The sequence below is a fragment of the Falco naumanni genome, chromosome 5 (assembly GCF_017639655.2).
Source record: "Falco naumanni isolate bFalNau1 chromosome 5, bFalNau1.pat, whole genome shotgun sequence".
NCBI classification, from domain to species: Eukaryota; Metazoa; Chordata; class Aves; order Falconiformes; family Falconidae; genus Falco; species Falco naumanni.
In genome coordinates this window covers 83,623,695-83,645,001 of record NC_054058.1, presented here as the reverse complement: position 1 = coordinate 83,645,001, position 21,307 = coordinate 83,623,695, and the positions used below count along the sequence as shown (strand labels likewise).

At 38.8% G+C, this 21,307-nt stretch overlaps 1 protein-coding gene across 1 annotated transcript in view; it reads left to right on the top strand.

The window, feature by feature from the left end:
• Positions 1 to 3,151: 3,151 nt before the first annotated feature.
• Positions 3,152 to 21,307, top strand: part of ATP6AP1 (ATPase H+ transporting accessory protein 1) — a 56,708-nt gene continuing 38,552 nt past the window's right edge. Inside the window, exons 1-5 of the mRNA XM_040596617.1 lie at positions 3,152 to 3,343; positions 10,974 to 11,100; positions 11,203 to 11,271; positions 18,179 to 18,369; positions 19,417 to 19,460. Coding sequence (XP_040452551.1) covers positions 3,177 to 3,343; positions 10,974 to 11,100; positions 11,203 to 11,271; positions 18,179 to 18,369; positions 19,417 to 19,460 — 598 coding nt within the window. The 5' untranslated portion in view covers positions 3,152 to 3,176. The remainder of the gene's footprint in view (positions 3,344 to 10,973; positions 11,101 to 11,202; positions 11,272 to 18,178; positions 18,370 to 19,416; positions 19,461 to 21,307) is intronic.

The window sequence follows — 21,307 nt, the reverse complement described above, 5'->3', positions numbered from 1 at the left end:
ATAATGATTTCACAGTAGCCTGAGTTTCAGTATTTTGAGTATGTTTTGGATTTAAAAAAAACTCCATATACAAGCAGTCGCAAAGCTGGACTCAAGATCACCTATGGGTTTTCAAGGAAAAAGCCCTATGGAAAATGCAACAGTAAACTTTGTGTGCTTTTGTATATACTGGCAGACATCAATCAAAAATGTTTTTAGGTTCCTGCTTACAGCTAAAAGAACCACTGTGATCTCATCTCATTTTAATTAAATGAAAGAAAGGAGTATTTTTGAAAAGTGTCTTTGCAATACATATATTTTTTCTTACGATTTGCAAAAAATATTTATTTTTAGGAGTGAAGAGAAAAAGAAAAAGGAGAAAATATATGCAGATGCATTTGTGAGCCAAATTTACTGAGGGAGGCAAATTAAATTCAACAGGTTCTTCTCATTCCTTTTTTCAAAGTTTACTTGACTTCAGTTGTTCCCAGACTGCGGTTTGTGGAGAATCATTAAAAAGGAAAATTCAGTTTGTTTTCAGTTAAAAGTTTGTTCATAAGTAGTATGGTAATCTGAGAGAAAACAGTCTGGTTTTGTTTCAAAAAGTTCTAAGACTGTCTCTATAAGGCAGAATATGGAGAGTATCCCCCCACCTGTGCTCCATCTTATTATCTATATATTATATCTATATATTTATATTGATATAATTATCTAAATATAATATCTATTATAATTAGCGTGTGCAATTACCCTCCAAAAGATCCAGCTTAAGCCGAGGGATAGTGTAGTTTTTGAGATATTGCCAGCTGCAAAGAGACAGGGACAATATACCTTTCCTGCATAATTCTCTCCCTTGTATTAGCTTCTCTTTTATTTTCATAAACCTACTTTAAGTCAGCCGTTTTGGATGCAAGAAGCCGGGAATCTCTTACATGACCTAGGCTTTTCATCCAGGGTGTCAGCATTTGAATATGTACTTGTAAAAGAAGTTGCACGTGCCCACGGAATTTTTGAAACGGTGTAAATGCTTTAGTCCTATGAAAATACTCTGTAATAACAGATTTGAGCACTAGTCACCCATTTAAAAAGTATAGAATTGTCAAATATTTAGTAATGAATAATTTTCTGTTGTGGTGAGGTTCCTGTCAGGTTACAACATTTATTTGTACAACACTACATATTTTTTTTGTGTCTTGATTTCCAGACATTCATATCAGATTGTTGAGGGTTTATTCTGATGTGGAAGTCCTGGCAGTGTTGGTCATATTTATCAACTGTATTAGTAATGGAGGAAACCCACTAGAACCTATTCTTTATTGGTTCATGTTACAAGAATATTAAGATGTGCTGGGTTCTTGCTCTGTTTTGCAAAGCAAGGATCTCTGCATTGCGCAAGCTAAGTAATGAAGGGAATCACAATCTAAGAAGGTGTGGACTTGGTGGAATAAAAGTGTAATAGTAATGCACCATTTCTCTAGACTGCCAACTGCAATGCAAATCTAGCAGGTTCTGCAAAACTGAAAGTTTTGCTGGAAATTCTGTGACTCCTTTAGCATCCTGTGGGCAACCACATTGTATGTGCTTGATTTACATAATGCTGACCTTCAATTTATCTTCATTTCTTGTATGAACATTAATTGTAAGAAGCAGATAGGAAGGCTTGCAGTCGATCGGCTCTGTGAACAGGAAATGCTCACAAAAAGTGGCAAGACTGTTCTGGACAGTTATGTGAGAAACCAGATTGCTCACCTTCTGGAAGATACCATGAAAAGTCAACAACTTTGAGAATTAAAAAGTATTTTGCTTGTGTTGACTGAGCTATTCCAACTCATACTAAATTATCCCTAGGGCATTCCAGTTCTACCCTGTCTTTGTGCTCTGCGTTGGTGTCTTAACTATATGGGCCCTAAAACAGAGGATCAAACAGTGGCTTGTGAAAAGGAAGATGAAGGTTTTCTAATACATCTCTGAGAAGAGGAAAAAATGCAATTAAAGAGTTATATTCGGTGTTACGTAAAGATAACATGGAGAAGAGCAGCAACATGTAGGTGATTGGTTTTATTGCTTCCCTCAAAATTATTATTTTTGCCTCAGAAATCTGATTTCAGATTGAAGTGATGAACAAATTGCCTTACATTAGACAACAGCCTCTAACAGCATGTTCTGAGTTAAGGCAAATGGATTTAATTAATCAAGCTATGTGTGTTCAGATTCAGAAGTGCATGTCTTGTGACATCTGTTTACATCTTACAATTTTGGTTGTGCTTCCGTATTTTTCTTTTATCAGAACTTGGTTTAACATAACTAACAATTCCCTTTTGTGTATTATCCCTAACATCTTGTTCTGATGGTGAAGATGCATCCGTGCCCTGTGCTGAACACGTGCGGAGTGACTGCTGCTGCCTAATGTAGTCACAAGGCGCAGAAACAGCTCAGAGCTTGGCAGCAGCAAAAAGGTATGCCAGAGGAATTTGCTTCCCAGCATGAAGAAATTCTCCATGGCTATTTTGATCTTGCATGAGACTTGTGAAATTGATTAAAGTCATGTCAGGTTCTGAAGTTATTATAATTTGCTCCTGACTTTTGATGGTTTTGATTTTTGGGACAGCACTGCTGCATGCGAAAGATAGCTGAACAATTCCATGTTTCAGTGGATACACTCCAAACATACAATTTTCGCACTCTCTTCCTTCTTGCTGGAATCTGCAATGGCTAGATTTACTGCAGATTTCAAAGCTGTCAACACCCAAATGTGTGACACCAGCTCTCAGTACATGTGAAAGAGCTAAGCTGAGGGACATGAGAATATGTAGCAGGGGAAGAAGATAGAAGTTCTGCAGAATACATTTTGTACAGTACAGAAAACTTTTCTATAAACTCCATTTTGAAGTTGAGCAACTCTGCTATCAGCCTGCAGTTATCAGGCAGTTAGAAAACAGCAGGACAGGAGTTTGGACTTCATGACTCTCCCTTGTACTAGAATGTTAGAGGGATCTGTCAATGCTTATACTGTGGAGAGTTTTATGAGCTGCTTGAATCACGAACCTGAAAGTTATTAAAAAATACGTGTACCTCCCAGCTTCAAGCTAAGGAAATCCATGTTTTGAAAATTCTCAGTGTTGTTAGAGAGCAACCTCACCCAGCAGCCTGGCTGAATCCGGATAGCTGCAACTGAACCGGGAAGCGCAGCTGTTTGTATGCTCAGACTTTCCCTTGCAGCTGGCCAGTTCCGTGCACGCTGCCCTGGAGTCATGACACAGCTCTACTCTGCTGCTTCAGCCCTGCTGTTGTGCACGCTCACTGTGCTGTTCAAAACGTCTGTGTCAGGGGACCATGTGCCGATGCTGCTTTGGACAACTCAGAGGTAAGAAATCTAATAAAACGGTTATCTCTGCTTATGCTGTGGCTGTGTGTGTGTGCAGAATATAGCGTATGTCATCAGTTCTGGTAAATAACCTCTGGGCAATAAAATTCCCCAATAAATAAATTTGCCTCTCAGCAATCAAACAACCTAACAGATGAATTTACCCATTTTTATTTATAATTTTAGTGTTCCGAGCTGGGCATTAAAAGTTAAATAAAATCCATGTTTTTCAAATCTGAAGTAGATATGCTTTATTCACCCTAAGGCAACCTTGAACTCCACTGCTGGAGACGTCATGACTTAAAGGCACAACATAAGACAGTCTCACAAAAAGGACCTGGCCAAAAACTCTCTGGGCAACCATAATCCTTGCATTTTATAACTCCTGAATCCTGACTTTTCACTTTAGTTTCTTTTCAGTGCAGGTTTTTTAATGGAATACACTGCTGTGTGTGTAGACATCAGTATTAGAAACAACTGCAGAGTGTCAACAGATCCAAAGACACATGTGAACGCAGGGGTTTGCTATACTTATGAAATAAGACTTTGAACTGTCTTGAAAGAGCCAGATACAGACCTTTTCCCCAGGAATTTTATTCATGCAGACTTTAAGGTTTTTATATAGTTACTGAGGATTTCCAGAAATACAGCAGCTTGGGCAATGCAGTAGCTTCACGTGGGGTACTGGATATATAAAATCGTCAGAAGACTGTGTGCCACTTACTCATGAGGCTGTCTCTGCAGGGCATACACACTGGTTTTTGCCTAGGAAGTACTGCCCCAAAATACAGTAAGCCAATGTCATAGATTTGTAAGAAAAGGCTTCTGAGGGGCTTATGGGATCACAAGACTGGTAGGAAGGGCTAACGGCAAATCCTGTGCTGGGTGGGAAGGTGACAACAGATCTGCTGTGACCCTAGGTTTCCCTAAGGTGTGCTTTGGCCCGAGTACATCACTTGACTCTCCTCCTAATTCCTAAATCCTTTGTATTCTTAACCTAGTTTATCTAAATTTTAAACCCTCTTGTGGACAGTTCACCTCATACCCTCTGCAAGCACATATGTATTATACCTAATTTAGCAGGCCTGATCTCAGCTGGGTATTTATTAATTTCTCTAATGAATAAAATAAAATAATTTTTAAAAAGCTAAACTAAAATGCTCTCCTGTACCACAGATAGCTTTGGTGCACAGGTTAACCCTCACTTTTGCTGTAAGGATGAACAGAAGGGGCTGCAGTGATGGGGATTCCTGTTGGGTCCGTTTGCTGGCATGACCAAGCTGTGTGTGCCTGGGCAGGTGGAGTTTTGCTTCCAGACTCCTTTGGTCATCAATTCCTGTCAAGTCTGAATTAATGGGATTTCATTCTTTTGTATCTTTATTGCTTTGTTAATTCCCAGAGTGTTGTGGTTTGCTCTTCTGTAAACTGAGAAACGAACCAAACCAATGGCTTCTTGGGAGGTAATTATCCTCTCAGCTAGTTGCGGTGGATTCACTCTACTTTTCATGACACCTCGAACCATTCTTCAACACGTTTGAGACACTGAATTATCTAGCTGTCACTAGGAAGAAAATTAGACTAAATTCTGCTCTCATTTATCCCAGTGTAAATCTCTTGTCTTTAGGTGACATTATTAACATTTAAATCTGAGAGCTAAATCTTGTTAATTTCCATCCACCACCCCACCACCACCCCCTTTTTTTTTTTTCTGTTGCTTCTTCATGTGGTAATTTTAAGACAGGAATAGGAGGATTCAAAAATTTTATGAACATCAGGAATGAGATTAAGTTCATCAGGAGATCTTTCTCTGTGTATAGTGCCATATGCACAAACGTGCTACTTCTCTGTTTGTTTTGGGGTTTTGGTTTTGGTGGTTTTTTTTTTTTTTTTTTATGTGTTATGCTGTAATGTTGAGGGCCATGGAAAACAGATATGCAGAAGGTATTGATTGTGTTTCTTTCATACATATCCTGGACATTGTATTGTTCCCAGCACTAATTAATTCCAGCTTTGACATATGTCTACCCATCTCTTAACCATTTCCAGAAACTGAATCTGTGGTCCTTGAGGTGCCATAGCATACAGAAATCTTCAAATTTTTATAAAGTTTGATTCGGTAACTTTGACTCCTTTTTTTCCCCCTGAAAGAAATAAATGGATGTCTCAATGTCAAGGCTTTTTTTTTAATATTCAGAATACTTAATCAATTCACCTCTTTATGACAGAGGTGCATGAGTACTAAGCCTCTGTATTTAAAAGCAAAGTAAATGTTGGAAAGAGTTGTTCTTAGGGTAGAAGTGATCCTAAGAGTCTAAGAAAAGATCAGTGCTTCCTTTGACCTACTTCCTAGTTTATATAAACAACACACCTGTTGTCAATATAAGCAAAATGTTATCAGTTAATCCCATGTGGTCATAAAAGCAAACTTTCCACCAAGATGCAAGTAGCAGCTTGCTTTACTGCAGGTTGTTCAGGTTTACGCAAATGCAGAGCACGAAAATCAAGATAGTGACCTGACTGAACCAGTTTCATGTTTTCAGAAACAGAACATTTTCTGGAAGAAGTGTTCCTCCCACCATGACCTTTGCATTTTTGAAAGGTGAAGTTCTTGTGGGGCAGAAATTAGTTCTAGTGAAAGTCAATGAAGCAACTGAAAAGATTTATGTTATTTTATGAAATAAAGAAACAGTAACAGCAACTCCCTCCTGGTTGCTAACCATTAACTCTGTGACTTACACCTTGGTGCTCTGCAGTGTGTGATCTACAGGCTTACAAAATCTGGAGACTACTACTAAGAGTTTTAGGAAGGGTAACGTAGAAAGTGCAGCAATTACCAACGGATTTCTATTTGCTTTGTGGAAACATGCCCCACCAATTTAAAAGTTCAGTGATTCGTTGTTCAACAGAAGCTGAAATTCACTGATCTATTCCATGACCATCTCCCAGGTTATCGGGTAGGATTGGATGTCGAATAGTTGAAGGATAATACATTTTGGTCTCCTTTAGAACTAGCCAGTGTTTGTAAAGCTGTGTCTCAGAACAAGTATATTAGAGGAATGTAACACTTCAGAGTCTCTCTTTTAGGCGTTATTATTGCACTGTAATCATGCTATTAAAGATAATGTTAGGTGTCAGATACAGATGAAAGCTGCGACTGACAAACACATGCAGTGTACAAAGCATAAGGTGAGTGTGATATAAACCTTTACAGGGACATTAGAAAATAAAACAGCTCTCTCCTCTAGAAAGAAAAATGCAGATCTCTACTTTCAGAAAATTAAGTGTTTTCTACCAAGCAACAATCTTTCTCCATTGAACTTCATAGAAAGATGAAATGGGAATAACTCAGTAAGTCACAGTGTCCTGCTTTTCACAAAGGAATAGTAATATATCGGTGGAGACTCTCCAGATAATTTTGGCCTGGAAAAACTGACCTTTATCTTACATTAGCCTTTAAACTAGTATCCCTTAGTCGCTTTTTGAAGCAGAAGAGATGGACAGGTTCCTCTTGCATATGATACACAGCAGAAACTTGATTTAGCCATTTTGAAATAATTTAATAATTTAATTCCCTCCACAGATTAGAGAGGGACCTTGAGGAGTTAGAATTTGCTTTTGCTGTTGCCCCCTCATGTGTTTGTTTCAGGAATGATTTTTGCCTACAGACACTGAAAATATATTACTACCTTCATTTATGCTATGCTTATATTGAGAAATTAATCCTTTTCTGGCAAATCCAGATTATAAGTAACTTTGAGAGGGTGTTAATGTCAAATAGCACATTTGCAGCATTTCCTAAAATTGAAAGGAATTTACTGAAAAATCTGCAGGAAGTATGCGGAATATGAAAAGGATACAGTGGAACAGAAAAATGATTTAGCTGTACATTTAATGGACTTATATGGGGATATTGTGTGCTAACATGCATGCCAGTTTACTTCTGCTGTGTAGGAGTAAGTATAATTTCTTATACGGTAATCACAAGGTGACTCAAAGAGACAACTAACAAGACTAACTTGTAGGGAAGAGTTCAGAAGCCAGCTACAAAGCAAAAATGTAAGCTCAAAAGTTAGCATAATAGAAGTCCTGTTATCTTAGCAGCTGCCCTTCTGGTCCAGATGCAAGGAACCTTGAAATCTTTGCTTCCATCAAGAACAAGTGCTCAAATCCCAGTCCCACCTAGAAAGAACACTGGTCAGAGAAGAATCTGCATGCTTAAACTTGTCATGCCAGAGCACTTAGGGACAAGAAAGCAGCAAAATACCAAGCTAAGCTTTCTTTCCTCTCTTTAGTGCATTGTCTAACTATTGGAGAAAAGAGAGAGCAGCTGAGTTTTAAGTTTCCTCCTTTTTAACCAACAGGAAAGCACATACATTACAGAGATGCTAATCATCATGAGCCCTCATGGCTGAGGACCCCAGAATGGTTCTAAGGTGGCGAGGTTAAGTCTGATGTTATTGGCATGCAGATGACTGCACAAGGCTGTGCATCTTTGGTCATAAAATTTTGTGGGAGCAATAGATCCGTGTGTTGGCCTCCTGCCTGTTTCATCCTATGCCATCCCTTACTGATCTCTTGCTGACCAGGTGAAGAGTTCAAATGGGTGGACCAGTTCATTGCACACAGCAAAGCACACCATCAGTGTACCTGTGATGCACTCTCTGCAATTCACAGTAAACCCGCTAATAAAACATACCGACATCTCCCATCTGAACCATGGTGAGAATGTTATTGCACCCAGCTGACAGTAGCAGCCCGCTCAGTGAAGGGTGTAGCCTTGCCTGATGCCACGCATAGTGCTCAGCAAACTACTTTAAATGAAGCAAAATCAATGCATGTATAATATGTTGAAGGTAAGTATTAGGTAAATGCTGCATTAGAATAGAATTATTAACCAACGTGTAGTTTTATTTTTCTCATGATGATGCTGGAGTTACTGAAGTTGACTGCTTGGAAGCTAAAGGGTCTCTCAAAAGGCGCTTTTCAAGCTATAGAACAGGATCATTAAATTTCTGAGGTTTCAGTTCACAACAAAAGCCTTTGCCATTGTGCTGCTGCAAATAGCTTACTTTTATTTCATGTGCTTTTACCTTTTATTCTTAATTGCAAGTCCCAAAAGCTCTCAAAATCTTCAATTTTTTCTAAGATTAGGCACAAAATAGGTTTATTGAGTTAGTTTCATAAATAAATATACCAAGATATTTCCTTTCACAGAAGCCATTTTTTAACATCTCTTAATCTATCTTCTTTTCCTTTAATATCATTAGTATTTTGGTGTGGCCATGCAATCACAGAATCACAGAATGGTCAGGGCTGGAAGGGACCTCTGGAGACCATCTAGCCCAACCGCCTGCTAAAGCAGCTTCACCTACAGCAGGTGGCATAGGACTGTGTACAGTCAGGTTTTTAATGTCTCCAGAGAAGGAGACTCCACAGCCTCTCTGGGCAGCCTGTCCCAGTGCTCTGCCACCCTCACAGTAAAGTTCTTCCTCATATTCAGATGGACCTTCCTGTGTGGCAGTTCGTTCCCGTTGCCCCTTGTCCTGTCACTGGGCAGCACTGAAAAGAGCCTGGCCCCATCCTCCTGACACTCTCCCTTAAGGATATTTGTAGGCATTGACAAGATCCCCCCTCAGCCGTCTCTTCCCCAGGCTACACAGGCCCAGCTCCCTCAGCCTTCCCTCACAGGGGAGATGCTCCAGTCCCCCCACCATCCCTGTAGCCTCCGCTGGGCCCTCTCCAGTAGTTCCCTGTCTCCCTTGAACTGGGGAGCCCAGCACTGGACACAGCGCTCCAGATGTGGCCTCACCAGGGCAGGGCAGAGGGGCAGGATCACCTCCCTCGACCTGCTGGCCACGATCCTCCTAATGCCCCCAGGATCCCCCCGTTGGCCTTCTTGGGCACAAGGGCAGAAAGTTCCTGAGTAGTCATTCTGAATCTTTGGGAGTTTTTGTGTTTTCAAATATCTTGTTTTTAAAGATTACAATTAAATATTTGAGATCATGAGGTTTGACTTTTCTGAAAAGTTGAGGCAAGTCTGTTACAATTTCTGAGTTACTGGACTTCATAAATATAAGTGAATGTGGATTTCCAAGCACAAATTAACTAACAAGTGAAGATGTAGAGTAAAACTAAAGATATCAAATGGTAATTTCAACCAATTAGACAAAAATTTCCTTCCTGAACAACAAGATTTACTTCTTAAGCTTGAAAACTGAGACAGAAGATCTACTAGAATTTGATTTTAACATCTGGAGCATGTTGTCCTGAAAGTTTTCCACATGTATGGTTTGCTCTAACACTCCCCCAAACCCCAAAATCTGAAGAGACCTAGGTATCAGGACGGCATGCTTTTTATCTCTGCTGTGGGTGCTTTTTGAAGTTTTTGATTCACCCTTGGCAATCATCACTGGAATTAATGGAATTTCTTGAAGTGAAATACAGTTTTTCCTTATCCAAGAAACAACATCAACCCCCCGTATGTGTTCATTCATCACCCCTGTTCTGCCTTCATCTATAGAGACTGCAAAGATTGTTATTCATAAAAACGTGGTGTTCAAGGGCAATTTTTGAATTGCTTTTGGGTTGGAAAATGTAATCAGCATTTCAGTCACTAAATTGCAATCATAAAATAGGTGATGCTACAGCACACAGCAATTCTCTATTTTCTGTTCTTTGTAATTAGAACCAATTAGGGGTCCAGAGTACTTGATTTTTCAGGCTTTAGCAACAGATGCATGTTTGGGGAAAATGGGAGGTTATACTTCAAGCTCTGGGTTTTTTTACAGAATGGCAATTTTACCTTAGTCAAAACACCTAGGACCAAAATTTTCATGATAAATTGAATCCCTACAGACCCACGTTACATACTGTTAAAATCCCAATCAGGTGTTGAAAGAATAATGCCACCTCTTGTTTTGTCTATAACTGTTTTTTGGCCCAACAAAACTAAATAGATGAGTTATCTCTCTGTCTTATCCTCTTAACGACAGTTTGGCAAAAGAATCCTAAGCTTTTCCTGGTGTCCTGAGACATTCTGTTCAGAAGAGCTCCTACATCTGGAAAGGTGGCTTTTCTGAGCTGGTTCTGCAGAACGGTTCTTTCCTCATGAAAACCTTATAAGATATCATATTGTTTACACCAACAATGAAAAGCTACTTTTACTTAACAAAACGTTTTTGAACAAATACTGGTTTATGACAACTTGTAGTCTAGCCTGAGTTCTACTCCTCTCTGGCCACCAAGATGTCTGACAGCACTGAAAAATGTTTTGGAGTTGGGAATTCCTCTGGCAATCCTCTCTGAAGGTTTTAAACATATTCTTCTTGATTTCACTTAGTGGCTATTTTTTTTGAAAGATGCAACTGTGCTGTTGTACACAAACAAAAAGTAGAGAGAGACAGTTATCTTGATTGGACCAATTTCATTCCTGCTGTAACACAGTTAATGTGAAATGTGCGTAAACAGGCAAGTTCTTTTCCTCTTGAGTAGAATGGAAGTAAACTGAACTGTAAGCCTGGTCTTAATCCAAAGATGATGATATTATTAGCTGCTGCTGCATAGTTAAAAACAGAGGAGGTGTCATCATTGGTAACAAATTTTACAGAAAAAAAATAAAATTTCTTTTTAGATCACAGTGTAATCCAGACACTGCTTTGCATGAAGGACACGTTGTGTCAGCGCAGGAGCTGACTGTACTCTTGCAACCTGTTTTTACCCAGAATTCCAGACATCTCATCGTATTCCTACAAGATACGGTATGTAACATTAATTCCTTTTCTCTCACCAGTGCCAAGTACAAGTCTGTACTGAAATGAGATGCTGTGACTTCTCACCAATCAACTCTTTTTGTTTTTCAGCTTAGCGTAGATGATTTCACATACCTCAGTGAATCCTACGGTAACAAGAACCCATTTCAAAATGTTCAGGCAAGCATTTCTCTCTTTTATTTCTTTATATGCAGTATTCAAAATTTAAAAAAAGATGAAGCAAGATGCGAACAGACAGTAATTGGGAAAATTAAACTGAATTACAGCATTTTTCCTATTTAAATTATTTATTGAGATTACTCCAGTTTAAGCAGATGGGCAAAGGAAATCAACTGACTTTGCAGAAGTGTGTTTTGTAGCTATTTTATTTCTGAAGATCAAGTTTTCAGAGTTCATCATAACTGACAAAATTGTTCCTAAAAGTGCTGCAATTTTGGTTTGTAAAAAACAATATAAACTTCAAGACTGACATCCCAAAATCCTGTTTTGAAGCCATGAGAAGAAAAGAGGTTATAGGAATCAATTATTTATCGTTGATTTTCAGAATTGAGCACCCATTTTATTTTCACAGAAATTGAAGCTCCTGCAGGGAGTTAACCGTTCTGTGTTTGAATGTAGTTAATATATGCCTAGATACCGGATTGCTTTAATCTTCATGAACAAAAGTTGTACTACTTGAGTAACTTGAAATAAACTCCAGGCACAGAATCTAAAATGGACCCCTCCTCAGCCAGTCAGCAATTTCAACTTCTGTCCTCACTGAGGAGGTTTACAGATTTTGTGCACAGCATCTATGGTTGTACTTACATGACAGTATATTGAACTGTAATTAGACAAATTAAGTGTTCACACGTGGAAGCCATAAAGGCATTCCTGCAGGCAGTGCAGGATGAACAGTGTTATTAGTAACATAACTGGTATCAGAGCACACAAGGAAGTGTAAACTCCCAAGCACCACACAGCAAGCTGCATGTATAATTAAATACATAAATATTCACACATTACCTGTCTCTACATCTATACTAAGAACCTCATGTCTTCCTAGTCTCACTGACACTGGAGATCTTAATCTCTTTGCCATATATAACAGCATTTTAACACTGGTGCTGGAATAAAAACCACTATTCAGAGTATGTGCATGAGTTTTCTGAGGAATGGATGGAGCAATATTAATTTGTAGTATAAGGATCAGCAGTTGTGTCCACAGGCAGATGTACTGTACTTCTCTGATATGTCTTATCTTCTCTGGGTTTAGAATCTATGCACGGCTGTGTCTGGAGCAAATTTTGTTGCTGCCTGACTGCAAAACTGGTTTGATTTCAGTGGCTGTGTGAAAATTACACATGGCATTGCAAGGTCCTAATGATGTGGTAGTCTTACTTAGGTAGGCCCTGGGTGTTTAAGAGGAGCGATATTACAGTATTTAAAACTTTATTCTTTTGCCTTGTAATCAGGACTCCATCAGCACTGTAGATAGAGCTTATAGCCAAAGGCTAGAGATGAGTCCAGAGGTGGTCAGGTTTAGAAAACAAGTGGTAGACTGAGTGGACTGGGGAACTAGGGAGAACTAGTGAGGAGGTCCTCAGCTAAAGGAAGAATTGTCTTGTACCGTATGATTGTACAGACAAAGATTGGTCTGTATCTGGCAGAGCAAAGATTTTTAACCTAGGTTTTCAACAAGCTGAATAAATGTCAGTAATTGTTTGCTTTCTGACCTTGCCTCTGGTCCATTTCTCTCTTAGAGCTGAGAAACCTTTTCTCATTACAGCTTCTTTCAAACTTGAAATTTTCTTTTGACAGATTGCTCACCTTAACTGCAGCACTTCCTAGATTTGTTGTGTTTGACTTGGCCATCTTAATACTTTTCTAGCATAGTTTTGTGGGGGTGAAGTGCTGTAACTTGAATGAAAGAAAATGAGATGTATAAATTAAATATTTCTTTTTCACCTAGGTGTCCGTATGGAGAATTTTGTCAATATCTGTTGCATAGATTTGTAGCTGTTAAGGCCAGAAACTATCATTATAAAAATGATCCAGTTCCATCCTGGATGTAACAGAGGCTACAAAAATTTGTTCAGTTGCACTCCACTTGAGCTACTTTGGAAAAGAAATATGTTCTTAATCATGCTATGAAAGACTGTGCCATAATATTCACAGGACAAGGTGAAGTTCAGGTCTGAATTTTATCACTGGGGAAATTAGAATCTTTGATGTTGCATAATCACAAATTTTTATACCTTCACACTCCATACCATACAAGTGATTCATTAAGCTATAATAGATGTTCCATGTCACTTGAGTATCCTCCTTTTGAACTTCAGAAATACAAATTTATTCACAAACCTAAACTGGAGATCTCAGTTAGAATGTGTATGTGCATGTAGCAGCATGTGTACTCCAAGATGAAAGTGTTATTTGTAAAATAGTTATAGGCTTGTAAACCACAGAGACATTTGCAGATATTAGATGTGTTCAGCTACGTTAGCAGCTGTTTTGAGCTTTTGGGATCAATGGGTTTGTATGCAATAAAAGAATTCTATTTCCAGTTAATACAAAAGGAATCTTGTAGGCAGATAATTTATCTTAAACTTTCAAAGAACTTTTAAATTAAATAATAAAATACAAAGATTAGCACTTGGGGAACTTTTTTGTCAAGTACTCACCTACCCTACGAACTATTTTTCTTTAATATTGCCTTTGGCTTTCCCCAAGCAATACTCAGCTCCTTAGAACTGCAGTGTATGGTAACACACTCCAATTAGTGGCCAGCTGTGCAGCTGCAGAATTATTATTGTAAGTCATTACTATTCGTGGTTCTATATCTCCATTGTATCCTCACTCAGTGCTCATAGACTAAGGAGGACTATTTAGTCACATGTGGTACAGAGGTCCTACTATAGTTTTGATTGTCTTTATTTCCTTTCTCTTTACCTCTTTCAGTTTTATTATATTATTTTTTGACAAGGGGACACGCGGGACTGCATAATAATCAAGATATAAGTTCATCATGGATTTATAAAGTGGCATGGTGATGCTTTGTTCTCTAGCCTTTTCCAAAAAAAATACTAATATTTGATTCTTCAATTCTGATCATGAGCAGCCACTGAATTGCCATTTTCAGAGCTGTGTGCCTTCTAAGGTTTCATTACTGAAGGCTAACACTTGGTTCTGAGTCTATTATCTATTACTGTGTACATAAAATTACTGTTGTTTTTCTTACCCTGTGCTCTGCTGAAATCAATTTACATTGAATCTCATCAGGTACTTTGTTGCCCAAGAGGTTGTACCAGGAATTGCTTCTACAGTTCATCAGTCAGCCCTTGTCTTTACTATGTTGAATAATTCAGCTTAATCAGCATATTTCATTAGCTCAATATTGATGCCTTTTTACCAGATAATTTATGAACAGAACTTTTACCAGATAATTTATGAACAGAACAGACCCTAGTGCAGTAACAGATACTTTTTTCTGCCCCTTGCTTGCTATCTCTATCCTTCATCTACCTCCATGTGAAGACTGCCTCTCTCATGCTAAAGCAGCTTGATTTCTCTGGAAGTCTTTGCTTCAAGACTGCTGAGTGCCTTTTGTGGATCCAAGTACATTGTATCACCTAGAGCTTCATGGTTTACATGCCTACCAACTCCTTGAGAGATTTTCAGCAGGACTGTGAGGTACAACTTCTTTCAGCAAAAGCCATGTTATCTTTTTTTCCAATATAATCCTTCCTTGCTGCTATAGTCTGTATTTGATTCTTTGGAATAGTTCCTTCCATTCTTGGACTTCAGGTTTGTTTTTTTATAGTTCCTCAGATCTGTCTGTAACCCTTGAAAAAACACCCTGGTGTCATCTTTCCCACCATACAGTACAGTGGTAGGGATGTTTGTTCAACAATACTTCCCATAGTTGCAACATATTTTACCAGCTAAAGTACATCAGATCAATTTTCATTAAAGTGATAATATATAGCATTATGCATACATTTGGAGAACGCAGCTACAGTGTAAAAGTCTGTAAAATTAATAGTAATCAGAAAGTTAAAATGCAATGATAATTTTCTTTGCAGTTATCACTGTGTAAAAACAGATGTGCTTCCAAATCTGTTTGAACAGATTTTTCTTCTTTATAGATAGCCCATTGACCAATGCTGTAGAAAATACAGTACTTTAATATTTTAAATTACATACTCACAGGTAAAGGATGAAGATTTAAAAAGATCTCTTGCATGGGAGAGCCTGCCTACTTCAGGTGTAGGTTCCCAGATATTTCTAGAACCAACACAGGAGTCTTTCCCAGCTAATATTATTATAATAATAATTATTATTATAGGACTGTCTATCAGCTTTGATGCCAAACATAAAATAGTTCAGAACAATGAGTACAGCTACATGACCTTTTATAGATGGATGCATGAGTCTTTAACAGAGACTTTAACAAGAGTTTTTTAATGATAGATCTAAATTTACTCCATACCAGCTTCAAATTGCTTAGTATAATGAAGCCATTAATGTAACACTGAAAACAGATCTGGGCAAATATGTCCAATCCAGAGCTTTATCATAGCACAGCAGCTTGGCTTCAGGACGGCTAGAAATGTGTGCAGAATCATCCTACACCTACCTTCAAAAAACCTGAACAGCAATATATGTAATCCAAGAGTGAAGTTACATGTAATATTTCATTCAGGAAAGGTGCTTCAGGGGACACTAAAGGAGGTAAATGTACTAATAATCAGAATAAGCTGCCCATAGACAGGTTATAGATTCTGTCATTTGATGTAGGAAATTCTGTTATCAGACCGACAGCTCAATAACAGGTTTTCTTTCCTCTCCCTCTTTCTTACCTAGTTATGACGTGGCTGTACCTCCTTTATTTAGTCTTTTAGCAGAATGCAAAATCAGGTGTTTCTCAGCAGTCCCCTTCATTCTCCACCCTCTTTTGGGGTTCTTGCGTTTTGAGCACGCGTAGTAGTTGAAATCCTAAAATGCATAAAGCAACATATGGGTATTGTAAAGACAAGTGTGCAGTGGCTGAATGTCAAGGATAAACAAGAGGCATGGGAGCAGAATGGCTGTTTGAGGCTAATGAGTAGATAGCCAGCTGTGTCTGTCCTTCAGGTGGAGGATGGTTGAATACCGATGGCTGGAAGCTGAGACAGATGGCAGTGCAGGATTGGTTAGAAGCAGAAGCACAATTCAGATATTACTCAGTAATGATGCATTTTATATCTCATTCTATAATAAATGAGTAATCTGCTTAATATATATCCTTGGAAGAAGTGGCTGCTGCCATTCTGGATGCTGCTAGAGGGAAAGGGATTAAAATATTGAAAATAAAATAAAATAATTAACTATTTCTCAGCATTTTAGTTCTAAATTCACATATCCAAACAACCCAAAATTAAATCTATCATCCATTCCTTCCAGGCACTGTTAAAAGCTACTCAAAGACCTGTGAAGCAGATCAGTCCTTTCTGCTCTATTTTAATTTCTGCAGTTATTTTTCTATCAGTCTAGCAAATTAGACAATGCTGCATAATCCTCCCTTATGAGCATCTATAGAAATGTGAAAATAGCTAGCCTTTGCCTAGGAAGGAACACATGTGAGCAATTAGAAAGAACCAGAGCAGGTCAGAAAAGTGGTAGGCAGTCAGAGAACAGACAAGGAAAAAGAGTAGGAGGAGAAAAGTGTTAGCAACATCACAACGTTTGCATCAGTTAGAGAGGGAGAGACACTCTATAACAACTTGAATATATGAATGTTGGATCAAGCGACAGACTCAATTTAGACTTAAATGTAGAAAATGGGAAAGTAAAGTTAACAAATTGTAAACTAGGACTCAAAGAAAAACCACCTTCTAATATTCACATTAATTCTGTGGTGCATTAATTTTGATTGTTCTCAAATCTCCATCTGTAGAGGAATGAAAGCAGTGTGATGATTAGTATCAATAATATGCTGTGGCCTTGCCTCGAAGGCAGTGGGTTGATTGATATGGACGATGTGCAGCTGTAGCTCATTCCACTAAGTGGTTAAATAGCCCTGAGGATGGCAAGAGAGGGGGCTGGATGGAGGGGGAGTGGTGTGGTCTGACCTCTGGAGGAAGGAGAAACAGCATGGCTAGTAGATCTAGCCAATGGTAAAGCCTTGTTGCGGTCTGCTAGTTTGATTGTGCTGCAACAATTGGTGCTCTGTGTGAGGCTGACTGAGTTGGACTCCGACTACAACACCCACCTTGTATTTTCTTTTCCTGAGTATTTCAAGTGGATTTTATTATCAAGAAAAATCTTTGGAGAAAGTGTTTTTTCAACTATGCAGGTTTGAAATGTATAGAATAAGATATTTTAAAAAAAATTAATTTCACTCAAGTATTGGCATCAGAAACTCAGCTATGAGAATTACAAATGAAGTGATACATACCCTGATGCTTGGTTATCTGAACCAGTTCAGCCTGAGCTTTATAATTTGTATTTTGAATAGAAAGAAAGAAAGTACATGGCAGGAAGTTTGCTTGTGTGTGTCTGGAGGCTCTGTAGATCCTGGAACCTGTAGCTTTCTTTAATTAGTAGTTACAAATTAGATGCTTTGTACCATGTGCTGTACCATCAGGATGTACACAAAGGAAGGGTACTTACTATGCAAAGTATGACTCTACTGAATAGAGCTGCTCAAGCATGGGGTGTCTGACACTGATCCTTCTCACCTGCAAGGGTGTTGTTAGGTGGTCATCTGGTGAGCTTTGCTTCTGGCTAACCTGTCTTCCCCCAATACATTCTCAGCCTAAGAACCTCTACATCCTCTCTTCCCCCGCAGGTGTGGAAAGGACGGTAAGAATTTGATGTCACTGAGTGCCTTCTTGCCCTAGGAAGATGCCGGAATAAAAGCAACCCAAGTGTCCCTTCAGTGCCCCTTTCCAGGAGCAGCCTGCAGCCAGCCTCAGGCTGGTGAGAACTCATGTAGTGTTTACCATGGTGGTTCCTCATCTTGAATATTAGATTTAGGATAATAAAAAAAGGTTTGTTTTTAATTATTAAGCAAGTAAATAAACTGTTGATAAATTTATTACAGGAAATCCTTCAGTCTTCTTCATGTTTAGTTTTGCCAGCTGTTGACTGCGAAGCTACCAGGTATCTGCTGAGCTTTCTTCAGGAGTCAGGAGCTTGGAACTTAACAAACATAACTAACCTTGATGTCTCTCAGCTGGAAGTGAATACATCTAAACCAAACTTACTGGTGGTTCAGCTACAACCACTTGTCAGGTAGGAGCTTGTCACAAACAAAACTGACTCGCATGTGTGCATGATTTAAAGCTTTTGAAAATGATATTTGCACTCAGGGGATTTAAAAAGCAAAATGGAAGCTTATAGGTTAGCAAAGTTATTTTTCTTGCTATATTTTTTAAATATATATTTTCTTGCTATTTTTTAAAGTCCCCTGATGAGTTTACCAGGTGTAATAGATGAATTATGCTGAGAAAGTCAGGCATTCCCATTGTCTGCCTCTTTGTATAAGAGCAAAGGGACAACAAACAAAATAAATGCAACACACTTCTAGCAGAAAGGCTGAATTATTTTATGCAACACATGATTAACCTGCAGAATTATTTGCTAGAAGGCATTCCGGGGTCAAAAAAACTTGTCAGGATAAATAAGCAAGCAAACTTACAGACAAACCTGAAGTTAATATTAATAAAAAGACTGGTTTTCGTCACTTTAGAAGGAAGAGAAGGGCTATAATTCTTCTTATTTCCAGGCCTATGATGACTGTGAACTAACAGAGGTAGAGAGGGACTGTTCCTTCAGATGAATCTATATTAAAAAAAATGTAAGGCATGGGTGTATTGAGTCACTCTGCTCAGCTTCTCCTGCTCTTTCTTCTTCCTCACCTGTAACTTGGGCATTTGTACATGTTGGTATAGAGTGTGTGTATCAATGGGTCCCAAGGAAGTGCAATTATAGCTACCACATCACTACACCAAAGACGACGTAATACCAATTTTAAGGAGCTTATGTTAGACAAGGGGTCAACACCAAATGAAAAGAAACCTCCACAGAGACTGGTCAAAATAATATCAGTAATCTGGCTTCTCTGCAGCTAAGGATGTTTGAGGAATCAGCAGAGTATGTGGTCCTTGTACTATTAATGGCTTTGCAGAAGGAAAGGGTCATAAGGAGGAGATGAGAGAATGATGGAGGGACTGATGCTGACAGGAATCCTTTTCCTAGTCAATATCTTTGTACATTTCTGGTTCACATTGTTCTTGCCTAGAAAAGGTTTTAAATTACTTTTCTCCACTCTTTTTGTAGTGGTCTAAATAAGAATTTCACCCTGGAAGCTATTGCTGAAAATGGTAAGCAATATGACAAATATATAACATTTTATCATTTAAGCTTGTGTTTTCACTTGAGCAGATTGTATTCTCTAGTTCCTTGGTTTTGCTGTAATACTACTATTTAACAGTTTTCTTTTACTCCATCTATAGTAGTTACCAGCACTCAATTATCATATTGTTGCAGTACTGAGTGTCTGATTTAGAATCCAACAAAATGAATACAGCTCTGTGACCTGAAATGTAATGATAATTCACCTCTTTTTCATGGGCCCTTGCTCATGCTCTGGGATCCTCCCAGTTCAGAGTACAAAACCTTCCTCTCCATGCAGCTTGGACTGCCTCCCTGGATCTCACCTCGCACACCAGCAGCTGGAGCTGTCGGGCTCATCTGGCAATTTGCAGGTCTTGGTCTCAACAGAGGGTGCCTAAATGAAGAGTAAATTACTTTCTAATCTTTGTAAAACAATACTGAAGCCCTTCACAGCCTTTGATGTTAGAGTCTTTTATTGGTTTTGCAGGTATTAAAGACTACTTGTTGAAGTCAAATCTCTCCGTATAACACTATAACAAAACTTTTCTTGCCTGGCATCTATCTGGCTGAAAAAGAGGTGTCATGTACCAAAGAGGCACTGATAGGCACCTGCTTTTTGCAGAGCTTTTGCTTAGTACTCTAAATTAAAGCTTGAGTTATGAAATCTGCAAATCACTGTAGTGGTAGTTTCCGGGACATAGTGTGTTGTAGTGTAGTGGGCTGATAATTAGTGTCCTTAGCGCCTATGCCCGTTTCTACCCCGGGCTGGGGGTGTAAAATCAGAAGCAGACTTGAAAATTGGGGGAAAATACCTTAGTACTGAAATCAGCAGTCCTTTTTCTCTTTGTGCTACTCCAAAGTGAGTGTGGATTTTATACTCGAGTAAGCAGCTGGTTTTCAATCTCTGAATTGCAGAGGACTTGTTCAGTTCTCTGTTTGTGTCCCCAGGGCATATTAGATAAGAAAAGCCTTTGCTTAATGTTGGCCTTGGCAAAACATTAGCTTTTTCTTTATGCGAAGTTTCTTTCATCAGCTGCACAAACTCAAGAATAAGCTTTCCAAACCTTGTCTCAGGCCCCGTTATTTTGGAACAGCAAAGTTAAGAGGGTACGTGTGGGATGGCGGAGGAGCAGGCTATACCAACCTTCTGGTTAGCGCTAACTAGCTGTTACCAGGAGATGGGTGTGTGGATCAGGGAAGATGTACCACTTCGTGTGGCCAAGTGCAAAACGTGCACTTAGTATTCTGCATCTCAGTGGGAGTGTGGGCTGAATCCTCATCTTCTGGTTTATTTGCCAAAGCAGCCACCTAATGCACTGCTGAATAAAAACTGGAACTAACATCAGCAGGAAGTTTTAATTCAAATGAAAGTTACTGAGCCACAGTTCCTGAAAATTATCCCACTGAAGGTCTGTGCAGCAGAGGGGAAAGAGCTGGAAGAGAGTCATTCCAAAAGTAGTAAATTGTCCCAAACACAGTTTTCCAATGCAATCTGGGCTCCAGCAGGTCAAGGTGTCTAAGTACTATTTGCAGCATAACCATAGCCATTTGCCAAATATTGCTGCCAGGACACCCTTCAAGGTCAGAACTGCTTGCAAGGTCATGAGTTATTGGTGTTTGTTATGGAGGGACTGCTGCTAGATCTTACCTGGGTAAGCAACAAAAAAACTATTAGTCACATACCTGCAACATGAGAATCGTTAACCCGTAAATTTTACTTGTAATTTTTTTTTCTTTTAGGATCAACAATAATCCCCTAGAAAAACACTGCAGATGGGTAGTAGTCCACCTAGTTCACAAAATTTCTTATGTTTGTTATAGCAACTTCTTTCCT